General features: G+C 41.5%; 2 protein-coding genes across 3 annotated transcripts; one reads left to right on the forward strand and one right to left on the reverse strand.

Moving 5' to 3' along the window:
- Positions 1 to 12: 12 nt before the first annotated feature.
- lsm11 (LSM11, U7 small nuclear RNA associated) lies at positions 13 to 3,618 on the forward strand. The gene is made up of 4 exons (XM_003970529.3): positions 13 to 518; positions 1,062 to 1,201; positions 1,321 to 1,404; positions 2,039 to 3,618. Exons 1-4 carry the CDS (start codon positions 62 to 64, stop codon positions 2,327 to 2,329), a joined length of 972 nt encoding a protein of 323 aa, XP_003970578.2. The 5' UTR covers positions 13 to 61; the 3' UTR covers positions 2,330 to 3,618.
- On the reverse strand, positions 3,368 to 13,002 carry clint1a (clathrin interactor 1a). 2 transcript variants are annotated; one of them, XM_011610817.2, is made up of 13 exons: positions 12,808 to 13,002; positions 11,248 to 11,352; positions 10,833 to 10,929; positions 10,464 to 10,572; positions 9,172 to 9,336; positions 8,905 to 9,088; positions 8,704 to 8,741; positions 8,525 to 8,643; positions 8,345 to 8,432; positions 7,425 to 7,490; positions 6,710 to 7,020; positions 5,547 to 5,751; positions 3,368 to 5,467 (listed from the first exon to the last, which is right to left on the reverse strand). In XM_011610817.2, exons 1-13 carry the CDS (start codon positions 12,846 to 12,848, stop codon positions 5,133 to 5,135), a joined length of 1,863 nt encoding a protein of 620 aa, XP_011609119.2. In that variant the 5' UTR covers positions 12,849 to 13,002; the 3' UTR covers positions 3,368 to 5,132. The 2 variants fall into 2 exon arrangements, with proteins under 2 accessions (XP_011609119.2, XP_011609118.2); XM_011610816.2 differs by having other exon boundaries at positions 8,525 to 8,741; positions 12,808 to 13,001.
- Positions 13,003 to 14,235: the final 1,233 nt, after the last annotated feature.

Consider the following 14,235-nt stretch of genomic DNA (forward strand, 5'->3'; position numbering starts at 1 on the left):
GCGCATTAGAGAGGCGCAACGTTCCCACAATGCCTCGCTTCTTCGTGTTCTTGTTTCAAACATGGAGGAGAGCGAAAGGAAATCTGTGACAGCAAAGAGTGAAGGCACGCCGGCACCAACCTCGACTGCGCGGTCAGTACCCGAGCAAGAACCGGAGGAGGAGAGCAAAGCGGCACATGATGAGGCCGATCAAATTGACGTCTGCTCTGATAAGTTCGACCCTCTCATGGCCCTGTATTCCCCGACTGTTTCGATCCCTTTCCCGAAGATAAAATGTTTTAACAACGTGTCCGAGTATGAGAGTTTTCTGAAGGGTGGCAGGGGCCGGGCCAAGCCGGAGAATGTGGAGAAGAAGCGGTTAAAGGCTATGAAAGGAGTGGCCGACCCGGAGCGAATAGAAAGACTGAAGAGACTGATGGTGAACAACCCGGTGGCAGAATCGGAGGGTGGCGAGAGCAGCTCTGCACCGCAGAGGAGGAGACAGAAGGTTCAGAAAAACGTCCTGACAAGGATGCCACGTATGTTCCGCCACAACCACAGTTATTACCGTACATTAATGTCACAAGAGTGACAGCATGGAGTCGTTACAGATGTTAGGGGGGTTGGTCAATAGGGGGCGCTGGAGCACTACTTTCACACAAACCTGATGGTTTCGTAAGCAGCGCTTTACAATCTAATGATATAAAACCCTAAATTATAATATAGTATAGTATAATTTCTCAAGTTAGACGACTAAAAGATATACATTGACTATTGGAACCTTCGTATTCCGTCAATGTGTTAGATGCAACATGTTTAATATAATAATGTGATTTTAATCATCGCTTAATATTTTCTGTAACAAGCTCACGTTGCCAAATTAGGAAATTGCAAAATGATTATTGATTATTTTTAAGGATGTTCCAACAGTTTTTGTGGGGTTGTGCATCTTGTGCTGAAGCCTGTCATATCTCTGCACATCCTGCGTTTAATCTCAGCTCGAGCCTTTGCTTGCATTTGTGCAGAAGTCTCTGCGTGTGTTTCAGCTGAACGCCTCCTGTGATGTGTGTTTTGTGTTTCAGTATGTGAAGGCAGTCCTTTGGGGGAGCTGTACCGATGTGTTCAGGAGAGGATCAGGGTTAAAGTTCACATCAGGACCTTTAAAGGACTGAGGGGCGTATGCTCAGGCTTCGTCGTGGCCTTCGACAAGTTCTGGAACATGGTGGGTGAGCTCTTTGGGGTTTTTGAATCTGCTTCCACGTGCTGCATTTGCAATGTTTTTGATTAACTTATAGCCTTTTAGAAACTTCACACTGATTTCTGCGTTTGTTATGTTGCCAGGCAATGGTGGATGTTGATGAGACGTACAGGGAACCTTTGTTGGGAGAAGCGTTCTACCACGAGAAAGCCCTCACCATTTCACGGGTATACAGTCATTAATGAGGCAAACATTAACAGAACCTAATTAAATACATTTATTCAAGTTCTCAAATATTGGATTTTCTTTCCACATTAACTTTTAAAGATAAATCCCAACTCAAGTTTCCTTTTAAATAAGATTAAAATAATAACACTAACCCTTCTTCATTGAAAATATAAAATGTATAATAGTATACAATATGCTGCATACGTATAAAATCATATTTAAATGTACTTGTTTATTTTTTTGTTTATTTTCTATTCACATGTATTTATTGCCTGAAAATGACTTTAATAAGGTGCCTGATTAATCCCTGATATTTCTGCTTAAGTGATAGTCACCTTGGTATTTTTTTAAATATTTAATTTACCAAGTTTTATACTTAAATGACATACTGTTTGTAAATTTGAATTTTCCTGTGAAGGATTCACATTAAAGCACAATAAAGCTAAAATATACAAAATGATTAATAATGCAGGAACAAAACTCATTTTCTGCTAGTGTAAAAATGGAGCAAAACCAAAAGTATTTATCATTTTTTTTTTAAATCCAGTGGTGATTATTGGTTAAAAAAAAAATCCAATCATAGATGCTGTAACAAACAAATTTGACTTGACAGTAAGTTTTCACGTGTTTCAGCTCTTTGAAAAGTTAAAGCTCCAGGAGAGCCCGGCGGGCAGCCAGCCGACACCAAAGCCTGACGAAGGAGAAACGGTCCGTTCACATCTGCCTGTCCAGGATCCTGGTCGGAGAGAGCAGAGCTCGACCGGGGCCGGGCTGTCACACGGACTTGGAACTAAATACAAAGACTCACCGAAGGCCCGTGAGGAGAACAATGCCACGAAACCTGGAAAATGTCACACACGTCACATCAACCAGCTTTTCATCCGGGGTGAGAATGTCATCCTGGTTAATCCACAACGGCTCTGATATTTGTTGGATTCTTCTGTTTTTTTTTTAAAGAAACACATTGTTCAACCCCAGCCAATAAAAGTCAGCTGTTCTTTATTCATACACCTGTAATAACGGTGAAATCAGATTGTTATATCATATTGATATGGAGGTTTTTCCTCTACTCCAGACATTCCGGCACTGTAGAATAAACACTCTTCAGCTATTTTAATGTTTTCTTTCCTCTCTGCATTGAGCAGTTGTGCTTGCCCAGTAGGGGGCGGTCTCAACCATCTGTGGCACCAGCTATTTGTCCCTTCGTGTAGCTTCTCCCCGGCGTTTGAGCGGGACTGACAGCACAGTCTCACCGGACTTCATAAATGCGTTATGAATAATTGAGTCGCTGAAGCTGGAGATTGCAGATGGCACTCAAAAGCTGTCATTTGTCTTGATGTCTCGGATTGCTTTTACTCTTTAATGGGGACATTACCCATAAAAGCACAATTTACCACGAATCATGAAGTTGTAAAGATTTTTTTTCCCCCCCCAGAAGCAGAGGTTACTTTTTGATTTTGTGTGACACCAAATAATTATACGTTGCAGGCTTCATTTTACATTTAATTTGGCCGCATAATTCACCCTATTTATATTATAAATAGGACAGAAAGTTAAACGGTGTAATTTTCATATATCAGAACATTAGTTTAGCCCATTTTGCAGTCTGCCTCTAGAGAGTCAGAATGGGGTCAACTGTTTAATGCACAGTGAGCTTAAGTACTGTCAAATGTGTGTTCTCTTGGTTCCATCATAATCATCCATCAACAAATGATTTAATAAGTAAATTGGGACTAAAAGATCAGTTAACATCTGCACATTCATGTTCAAATTTTACAAGCAACTATGAGTTGAAGGTCACAACACTTACACCACTTGTTCTGCACATTAAACGCATGTTGGCAAACTGAAATTAAACTCCAACTCGCTGCAATTTCAGGGCCTGTTTTGCTGCTTGAAGCTCTTTTGAATGAATGAAGCTAATGACACAGCACACAGCGAATAACACACGCCATTAACAAATTGCAATCAACTGTTTAATGTCGGAGCTAAAGAATCTGGTTGTGGAAATCAAAACAAAAAGAATGATCCAAAATGTTTTCCTGTCTCAAATTATTTTACATTTGCATATGATAGTGTCTCAGTAACAACCCCAACTCAAGTTGATCATGATTTGAAGAAAGGAATGAGGGAAGAGAAAGCAGATTTTGGTCATTTTAACTCTTTAAACTGAAGCAAAGTTAGAGTGTGACCAGCCTCTGAGCCCTGTGGAGTAAAAATACAGAACTTTAAATCCTCTTGAGGCAGCAGAACCTACTGCCTTAGCAATGGTGAATTATTAATCTCATGGTTGACAGATGGAAAAAAAAATGTCAGGTAGCCAACATTTATATATCAATTGCTACAAGGGTCACGGCCACATGCTCGTCATCCAAAACGTTATGCTGGCCGGTTTATAGAGGAACTGGATTGTTCATTAAGTACTATCCAAACATCAAACTGGTGCATACAAAGTTCCAACAGGCAAAAGGGCTTCCACTCACAAATCCAGATAAGCCAGCCAACATGAAGTCTTGGTTCAATCAAGATTTTGAGATGGCAGTTTCAAACAGTCAACATCTGATGGGGTGGAATGTGAGAGAATGGCGCTATACAATTGACAGACGACTGCAATTTCATAAAAAGTCTGCATGGACACAGGTGAATTCTGTGGAACTGGATGTATTTATAGATCAGGGGATTCAGAAGTCAACAGCCTGACAGAAAGGAAACCTGTATGAGACAAACAGTTGCATTGATGTGTACAGACGGTAATCTTGGCTTGAGGCACAGGTACAAACGTATATCTGTAAGCTCCATTATGGTAGCTACTCCCAACACTGCACAGTCACATAGTCTCCTTCCAGAGGTTAGCTGAAGATTAAAGACAACGTCTTTCAGGCACTCAGATTTATATTAAAGACCCCCAACACATACACATGCACGCACGCACACACACACAGTCCAGCATGAGACTCATAGCTACCACTGATTATCTCATTTGAATGCACACCGATTATCATCTCATAATTAAAATATATAGATATGTCATCAAAGGCCACAAATTAAGGAAAAAAAAATCTATAAATCATCACTACCGACAGGCACCATGTGGAGTGTGCAGACACGTATACAAAGGCACAGTGTCAGTGTGCTTTGTTAAGGTCTTAACTGAGATCATTTGGTCTTCATACCTTCATCGTGTCACCTCTCATTTAGGAACTTCATAAGTTATCAGTAAGGGCTCTGGATGTCTATTTACAGAGGAAGAACAAGGACAAAAAGAGGTAACTCAATATTCTTAAATGTACATAAAGTTAAAATGGCTGATGATGTTACTCAAACTCTTCACTCAGTAGAACTACTGATAGCACATCTCAAAAACAATTATACAGCTCATAATATAAATTTTTGTTTTTGCTATTCTGGCGATTTCATTTGATTGAGGTTATAAAGCAAATCCCACTGGCGTTCTCTTAGAGGCCCACTCGTCTAACTGATGCCAACACGCTTCAGTGTGTGTCTGGCCATCCTGACAGATCAAAGAGATTACTGGTTCATGAATGTTTTCGCTTTTACATCCATGAACACACAGTCTTTGATTTTTAATTAAAGAGCGCATGAGTGGGGTATTTAGACATTTTTCAAGTCATCTTTGTTTGCAGCTCATCATAATCCTTCAGCAATGGACGGGGAGAGAGAGAGAACCTCTACCACTCTGCCAGGTTATCTGTGCTCTCCAGCTCCATCATTTCCCAAAATTAGCAAAGTCAGCAAAGGCATCCTGTTTGGACTGTTGGACCATCCCAGAGTTCATCACTCCTACCCCCATTGCAGTGGGCATTTGCATGTTCATGCCCATCCCCATCATGCTCTGGTTGGGCACCATCCCCATCATGCTCTGGTTGGGCACCATCCCCATCATGCCCTGGTTGGGCACCATCCCCATCATGCCCTGGTTGGGCACCATCCCCATTCCAGCTCCAGGGTGCATCATGGGATTTCCAGGTGGTCTGACTGTAGTGGTTCCAAGGCTCATCATAGAAAATCCCGGTGACAGCATGTTGGCAGGTGTTGGGTTACCTAAAAGGAAAAGCTCAGTCAATACAGGTGCCAAATGGTAAATGACTGTAATTGGCTAGATGCTTTGAACTGTTCTCACCATGCTGGAGGGCATTAAGGCTGGGCTGGTTAGGCTTGGGTTGCTGCATTCCTGGACTCAGGAAGTCCAGGCTGATGTCAACTGAGTGATCTGACCAGGTAGAAGGGAGCGAGGGTTTAGATGTGACATTCTGAGATGGCATTCCCTGCTGCAAAGGTTGCTGGGGTATGATGGGCTGGAGAGGACCCCCCATGCTCTGAAGGGGCTGTAAAAAACAGCCAAGACACAATGTCAGACAAAGCACATCCAATTTTAAAATACCTTGCTTAACAGCAACATTGAGCTGAATAAAAAGATATATGACATCTTAATATTTAAATTGATGGCAGGAATGTTTAACCTAAAACTTGAACTCAATAGTACTGATGGAATCTGCTACAATGTCCTTCTGAACTCAGGGGAAAAACACTGGTTTTGAAAAGTAGGTCAATAATATTTTAACATGAAAATGGAGTTGACATCCACAAGTGTTTGTTGGGTTTTTAATGTGTCTGTTCCTCAAACTGATCCTTCTCATTCTGCATGTCAGTAACAGAAGGCGTGGGTGGTTAGTAGGTGGTCTCTAGGGGAGATGAGCATCTGGCGAGGCTGCACGTTAACCCTCTGCCATCGTGCTCATCCTCCATCTTCCAGTCATGTGTGGTATGACTATCACAGCAGAATTTGTTGTGGAATGCTGTCAACGAACAGCGTTGTCGAACAGTTCATTGGTTTTCTCCAGTCTTTTCTTTTTTTACTGTAATTGAAACTTTTTCCAACTAAAATCATTGCTTTAATAACCAAGGGCAAGATTCAAATTCCAAAAAAAGGAAAATAATGCAGCTTTGTGTGCATACATATTCTGTTTTAAAAGTTTTGTTATATGAATTCATTTGTTTATTCTATGTATCTATGTGCCGTTACTGCTAACTTTCAAAATGATTCTTTGAGATTACCATTTTCATTCTTAGTCATTTTATTTTCATGCTAAAAGGGGCTTCAATTAACACCTTTAATATATATTGTAGACTGAAAATCATAAAGTGTCCTGTTTTCTTGTCAGCATCTATGGCCTTTGGAATTATTAAGGCTACAGTGATTTCCCTTCAGACAGAAACTACAGGATTGTCTTGCAGTGATATGTATATCTTTAAATGATTTAAGACGGATGCAGTCATGCATACCTGTGATCTAGACTGAGGCAGGACTGTGCTGCTCATGCTCTGTGTACTGCTCATGCTAAAGTTAAGGCTCTGGGAGGACGTGAGAGACTGGGTTGGTGCCATCAAATTAAACAGGTCTGCTGAGGCAGGGCCAGATCCTGGAGCTGAGCCTGGGGTGAGGCTGGGGCCAGGGGCAGCGGCGGTGGCAGGACCTCCTGTCACGGCTCCAAAAAGATCATTTCCACTATTGTCAACAGTCTGAGCAGATGCTGGCATCCGACCTCCAGGAAAGGCATTCCACTCTCCAAAGTCTCCATTAGAGGCTGGTGCCACTAAAACATAAATACAGAATCGGTTATCAATGTGAGCTGCAAACAACAGATGCAAATCTGACCCATGTCAAAAGTTTTTCAGTTTACTTTTACTGTCTACTCTCAGTGACCATTGCTTTGGTTTTAAATTTTCATTGAACTAGTCCCGTTTGTTGCCATCATCCCTCCTCTCAATCTTTCTCAGCCATCTCCTCCCCCACTAACTTCTTCCTATGTCCCTGTCTCCTTGTCATCCATAACAGGAGTTGATGTGTGTCTGTTCTTGTTATGCAGAGCAGGTAGCAGGCTCCATATGGTCAGGGCTTCTCCCCAGCTTTCCTCTGAATATTCTAGCAGGATAGCAAGAGCACGAGCTTGCACACGCTTAAAACAAAACAAAGGAAATAAGAGAGATATCCACAAACCAGTTCCCGAGGAGAGGCCGAAAGACGCAGCAGGTGAGGAGAAGTCAGCAAATCCACCCATCAGGTCTGCATTAAGAAAGCCACAAAACATCAATTTTAAACAAACGAGCTCCGGTTGTCATTCTACAATAGTTAGCATTCCTTCAGTGTCAGTAGTTGAGGAAGGTGGGGAAGGGAGAGGAGGTAGATCAGTGGAGAACACCAAACATCTGTTCAATGTTTCCACCTTCTTCATTCACAAGGGACTGCTCCAAAAACATCTGGTGCACTTAGTTCCTATACATCAACTCTCTTCCCCCTGCTGTCCCTGAAACCATCGGCTAGTATCAGCAGCTGGTCACTGTCACTGTAGTCTAGACTTGCAGTTTCTTAAAGTAGCCAATATTCTATCACTGACACGTTATTCCTGTGTTTATAGATATGCAATTTGTCCAGACAAATGACACTTCAATAAAACATATTTCATCCTGGAAGGTTAATTACAGCAGTTCAGAAATCTGAAACCTTGCAATTCCAACAATTCCGGTGAATTACACCATCTCAGGATGTGCACACAAACTTTAATCAGCACAAATCACGGATGAAGACTGTGATGTTCAGTATTAAAGTCCTCAAATAATGGTTTGTACACTTACAGTATTTTATCCCATGAGGAACTGGAAGCTTTCCCCATTTTATTTGCCATATATTATAAAAGTAGTATTTTTATTTGTTTGTTTTTTTTAAATTTAATTGAAAGATGCATTTTGGCCGTGACAATTACCGGTAGTTTCCTTTGGCAGACTATTTTCTACTGTAGGTGCAAAGGTTAGCTGCATACCTCTGATCAGTTATGACGAAACCATGGTAATGATGTAAATAAAGTATTTTCTGGAATGGCAAGAATAAAGCACGTTTCCTGAAGTGTCTGTGTGACGTACCAGAGGCAGGACGTTGGCTGGGTGTCACATCCACTGTTAGAAGGTCAGCAAGGCCAGCGCTAGATGGCTGAGGGGCTGCTGGATGGGACTGAAATTGGAGGGATTCTGATCAAATCACTGGCTACAAGCATGCATCTATCAGAAGGCTTTATTCTGCATATCCACGCTGGTCTTTTCTACCTGTTTGGTGGTGCTGGTGTCAGGGCTCTTGTCTCCTGTGTAGTTGGCTGCAGCTCCCAAGTCCACCTTCTTGGATGGGACACCCCTTTTCCGTGTGGCTGTGGTCTCTGTTGCTTGAACTATGTGCACACTCTTGGTAGTAACAGTCTCTTCATCCTTAAATTCTTTAACTGACTGACCATTGTGTGACGAACGGCGCCGATCCTCTTCGTTATCACTATGAAGACAATGATTAACTATTAAATCCATCCCAGAACAGAAAGCATGGAAACGTGATCTCCTGGTACATCACATTTCCATGTCTATCGGAGCAGATGAAAACCTAAAGACCTTGTAGACTAACAAGATTTTCATTCACAAAGTGTTCATTAATTTCCAACCTAAAGCGATCTGGCGAGTCATCTCTATCCTTCTTTCTAAATCTGCTGATGGTATCATCGATGGTGCTGCCAATTTTGTCGCTGATCTCCCCCAGCTTGTCACTGAAAGGGAATGGACCTTTATTCTTCTCCCAGTCATCGTCCCACCTTCCCCGGGTGTCGCTGGAATCGTACCGGTCCCCCGCTGGGAAGAAGAGAACAGTCAGCAAAGCCCCAACATTGTTGTTAAATGACTCCATCCATATTATTCACTCCGCTAAGACTTACAGTAACTGCGGTATCCCATGCTGTCGGAGGAAACTCCAATGTACTTGTCTTTGTTCTTTTTGGCCTTTTTCCGTTCCTCCCTGAGCCTCTCGTCGTTCTGGATAAAGTCCACTAACTCCTTCACCCTCTGACGCACGTTCACACCCTGATCCTTCCCATTCTCATCTACAGAAAGTCAGTCCAGACATAACTGGTAAATATGAGACTACACTGAGCAATAAATGTAGCCAATCCAATTCTAAAACTGCAAGAAAATAAAATGAATAAATGTGAATGTGGAAATATGAGAAATCCTTAAATAAAACTGAGTGGACCAGAGTGACATTTCTAGACCGGGTTTATAAACTACACTGTGATGGTAGAGATCGTGTCGGCGCCCATGGGATGGCTAACGTGCACAGCTGTGACGGCACCATTAACGCTGAAAGCTACATACGGTCTTTTAGAGCAACACTTGCTGACAAATACCACAAGAGATTCCAGACTGTTGAGCAAGTCGTACATCAAACCATAGAGGGAAAGAACTCTATTCAAAAAACTTCAGTGATTACTGATGGATGTTAAAAGGCAATGAGGTGTCAGCACGGTAACCAGGCCTCTGTTTCCAAGCATTAGGGGGGGATGCAAATCAAGAGGAAGTGTTTTTTCATTTCTGATTATAATGAAATATATATTATAGACTGCTTTATTTACATTTTACATAACTCCTGGACAAAATGTGAATACAAATAAAACGTGAAACCTGTTTGTGCAAACAACAAAGCACCATATAGAATCTGAAATGCTTCAAAGCATTTCCTGACTTACACACCACTCTTTAGCATTTGGGGATGTAATAAAAACAAGTGATTTTTCCTTCTCATTCTTAGTTGCTTTAGAATCTGTGTAGCTTGATGTTCAGCCCTTGAGGCATCCTTTCACTGCTTTTTGTTCTTTATGCACCAAACCTTTTGAATGCCTGACAGGTCAGGGCTGCAGGCAACTTTATCAGCCAAACTTCTTTTCTACATAGCACTGCTGTTTTAATGCACACATTAAGGAGTTTGCTGATATAAGCATGGCCTTTCTTGAGAAAAGATGCTGACTTGATGGCAGCACATGCGTCTTCAAAACCTTTGTGTGTCATTCAGTGTTGATGTTTTTACAAATGTGCAAATGATCCATGCGTCCATCCTCATCGGTGTACCCTCACACTAGAGTGCCCTTTTTACTAGAGAGCTTTACAAACCGGATCTCCAAATCCAAGTTGAATGTGAAAAAGGACAGGAGCACCATCACAAAGGACAACTTACCGACACAATGGTAGCTTTCCAAAGACCTGAGGTCATAAAGATGCTCTCTGGCACTGGTAACCACCCTCTCTGAGCCGTTCTTGATCAGATGTGCCAGCAATAGCAGGGACTGACATCACAACAAAAGGTCACATTAGGTTCAGCTCTTTATAAACTATTATTATTACTACTGATGTAAGTTCTTTATATCATATAAAGGTAAATGTGTTTAATGGAGGGTCATTTAAACATGGTACTGGCTCAGATTAAATAGCAGTTCTGATTTCTCCCAGGAGCATATATAAATCACACCAATGTAAAGACTGTTCAGCTGTTAGGCCATATAGCAAATGTGTGTCTAAGGGACATTGGAGAAGTATGAAAGCAGACCTTGTAAACTCTCCTCCAGTTTTTCTTGTTGTCCCTCAGCATGCGATTCCACAGCATGTTCATCACCTCTGGGAACTGCTCATACATGAAGGTGGCTCTGATTAGCAGAACAATGCCACAGGAAGAGACAAGAAGGACAAAAGTCACGGGTTTACAACCAGTAACTGGACAGGTTACTCCATGGACACACGGGCATCAACACCCAAAGACATTTGGCCGTGCACTTAATTCAGTCAACTTTCAGGAATAACTGGTTTCTTTGGTACATGTGTTTGTTTTCCCATTGGATTTGAAGAACAGTGAAGTAAACAAGTAAAACAAGTTAAAAAAAAACAAAAAAACAAGTTCCTGCAGGGTTCCTGAAAATGTTTTAGGTTTGTAGCTCAGTTTAAGTGGTATATAAAGTTGGTTTTACTTTGAGATTTCACTCATCAGCTGTCCTGACGGTCCCCACGGCTCATCGTTGGTGGCTTCTCGCACTTTAGACTCCACCTCTGAATAGTTCATCACCACGTTGGTTCTACATCAGAACAAAAACATCAAACATCAATATCACGGTGTTATGTTCGGTAAAATTGCACAAACTCCTTCAGCTACAACATGTCGATTACAGAGTGAGATAAAAATGACTCTTGTTACAGACACACCCAGGCTTTTGTGTCCGTAGCATCAAACAGCACCGGGTCGCAGAACAATAGTGAGTGTGCGCACACTTTAAAAAACAGGACTTAAAATGCAGAAGCATTAGTTTGTATCACATAAAAAGGCTAAAATAAATGCTGGAGAGGTGTCAACTATGATCTCTGTTTCGCTTCTGTCCATCAGCCTGATCAACAAATGTTTCATAGATTTAGTCACAGTAACCAAACAGCCATGCAGTTGAGATGAGGAAATCCTGCCACAACATGACCTAAAAAATAGTGTGAAAATATTTGGGCTGTGCAACTTAGGAACAACTGCCACATCAGCAAAAAGCTGCACTGATTTCACACTCGCTGGGCTGGAACTGTGTTACTTTTGCAAGCTTTTGGGTAAAGTTCTGACCCTGACGGCACACACACATTCACACACAAGTCCATGCCAGCAAAATGACATAAAGATGATTGTGCCAAGGTGGGCTCCATTTACAGGAATGTTAAGGTTTTCAAAGAAAAGCGTTGTGATGCAACGTCTTATCTTATTTAGATAACCAGATAAAATGGAAGTTGCACTGTTTTCTCATAGTGCCGCATGATCATGCCAATTCCTGTTTGAAATGAAATTAAGTACCAGACTTATGTTAGTTTTCCTCACTTTCTGCACTTAACTTTTAACATCTCATGCTGACACTGTCAGTTTACTGATGTATCCATTTTAGCTCATTATCTTCAAAAACTTTAGTCTATCTGACTGATATTTAACTACCGGAGCAGTTACGGTAGTGTTAGCTACAGCAAGATTTCATGTGAATCCACGACAACTGTCGTTATTACGAGAAGGGAGTCAATAACATTCGCCTCGCAATAAAGTTCGAAAAAGATTATCATACATTGGCAGCGGGTCAGCTATCCGATTATATGAGAATTAGCCAGTATCCATATAAATTCTCTGCCAATTATTCAGTCGAGGAGCTGTCAAACTAGCTTAGCTGGCCAACCTGGTCCGTTAGCCACCTAGCCCAGGCGGCTCGATAATTAGCTAGCTAAGTGAACTAGCTTGGACCGGAGAACTTTAAACCAACATCTCCCATATTGTACAGCAGAGATACGCATTAATCAAACTACGGTAAAGAAAAGTAAGTGACACAAAATATTGCTTAGAACAATACATGTATATATACTTTCATACGAGCTAACAAACTGGTTGGTAGCATAGAGGCAAGCTAACTTCTACGAGCGTCGTGACGTAAAAGTTTTGGGTACGTGTCTCTTTCAAACAGGTAAACTACGGGCATAAATGACACATAGAAGACACGACAGAGTAAGGAGATACTTACGCCTTGTCAACCAACTCCTTGACCTTCCACATGTTCAGCATCTTGGCTCCGTGAAAATGTTTTTTCTGCCACGGCAAAGCCCCAGAAGAACGCCGAAACCAAACCTTGAACTCTGGAAAGTAAACTCTTTCACTCTTCCTCACCTCAATCCAACGTAGAAGGCCGTGCGCACGAGCAGACAGACGGGACTGGTTACTGCAGGAAATTCTGAACTACGTCACTGCCGTAAAGCACCATGGGAGTTGTGGTTTGACTTGGACGTCTGATTCAACCGTTTCAAATGCCATCGAATCTGTCAAGAGGCCTTTTTTTGTACTCTCAGTTAAACAAAGTTTATATTATTATTAATTATTATTATTATTATTATTATTATTATTAGTAGTAGTAGTAGTAGTAGTAGTACACAAATCTTGTATATCTTAATTACTTTTATGTCTAAACTGAGGGCTTTGTACTTCACTGGCTTAATTTTTCTTCTCTTTAGTTCATTCTGCCTCGGTTGTAAAAAAAAATGTTACACTTCCTGGCTCATGTCTTGTGATATGACTTCAAGGTTCCTCCAACGCCTTCCTTCCATGATGCCATCTATTTGTGAAAGCCACAACATGAGAAATTAAATATCTTTTAAAAAAAATCTTTGCAAACATGTACAATTGCTTACTTTTGGCTTCCCCCTTCTTTTGTTAAGCTACTTTTCATCTTCAGTTAGAAACATTTCAGGTTTTGATGATTAAGGCCTTGTTTCACTGCAGATACTCCTGTACCCGCTTCTTCCAGCATCTCTACGAGGTCCTTTGTTGTTATTCTGGGACTAGTTTGTGCTTTTCTTACCAAAGCACATTCATATACAGGAGACAGAACAAACATCGTTCTGAGTGACTTGGAGATAACAGTCCACTGGTATATTTGTGTGTTTAAATTCGATACATTCAGGTAACTGGAAACTGAATCATAAAGTAGACATATTAGCAAAACCATACAATTTATTTACATGAAATCCATAGTTGTTAAAAAAAATGTAAATTATTTCCTGCAGCTTTCAATAAATGTCTAATCTAAGCAGGACTTGCCACTGGGTGAATAAAAACATCTCATGTATTGAATGAAATGATATTTTAGTTAAGTTGCCAAGGGTAGCGGGTCAACACCCTTGTGCGATCTCCATCCCTCCTCATCTGGCATTCAGGCGTGCTGTGGTGACCCAGTGATGCTGTGTGACAGGCCAGGCAGGGCCCTGGCTGTTTGTGTCAATCCAGATCAATCACCCCCTCTTCTGGACGGACAACGTCATCAACACAAGGAAAAGGTCACGGGGTGTACTCAAGCCAGGCCTGATGAGGTGAGCACGGAGGTCAGCACAGAGCACTGAGCATCCTTCACTGACTGCGAGGCAGCAGAAGAGTTTTTACAGAGGAAAAACCAAATGAC

This window comes from Takifugu rubripes, chromosome 14 (genome assembly GCF_901000725.2).
Source record: "Takifugu rubripes chromosome 14, fTakRub1.2, whole genome shotgun sequence".
In the NCBI taxonomy this organism is placed as follows: domain Eukaryota; kingdom Metazoa; phylum Chordata; class Actinopteri; order Tetraodontiformes; family Tetraodontidae; genus Takifugu; species Takifugu rubripes.

Bases quoted from the DNA above. Each gene is read 5' to 3' on its own strand.
- lsm11 (XM_003970529.3), top strand. From the start codon at position 62: ATGGAGGAGAGCGAAAGGAAATCTGTGACAGCAAAGAGTGAAGGCACG. The intron at 519-1,061 runs GTATGTTCCGCC...TTTGTGTTTCAG, and splicing joins CGTCCTGACAAGGATGCCAC to TATGTGAAGGCAGTCCTTTG. The intron at 1,202-1,320 runs GTGGGTGAGCTC...TTATGTTGCCAG, and splicing joins TCGACAAGTTCTGGAACATG to GCAATGGTGGATGTTGATGA.
- clint1a (XM_011610816.2), bottom strand. From the start codon at position 12,848: ATGCTGAACATGTGGAAGGTCAAGGAGTTGGTTGACAAGGC. The intron at 8,742-8,904 runs GTTGGAAATTAA...TTGTCTTCATAG, and splicing joins GACTCGCCAGATCGCTTTAG to TGATAACGAAGAGGATCGGC. The intron at 8,433-8,524 runs GTAGAAAAGACC...CTCCAATTTCAG, and splicing joins ACACCAGCACCACCAAACAG to TCCCATCCAGCAGCCCCTCA.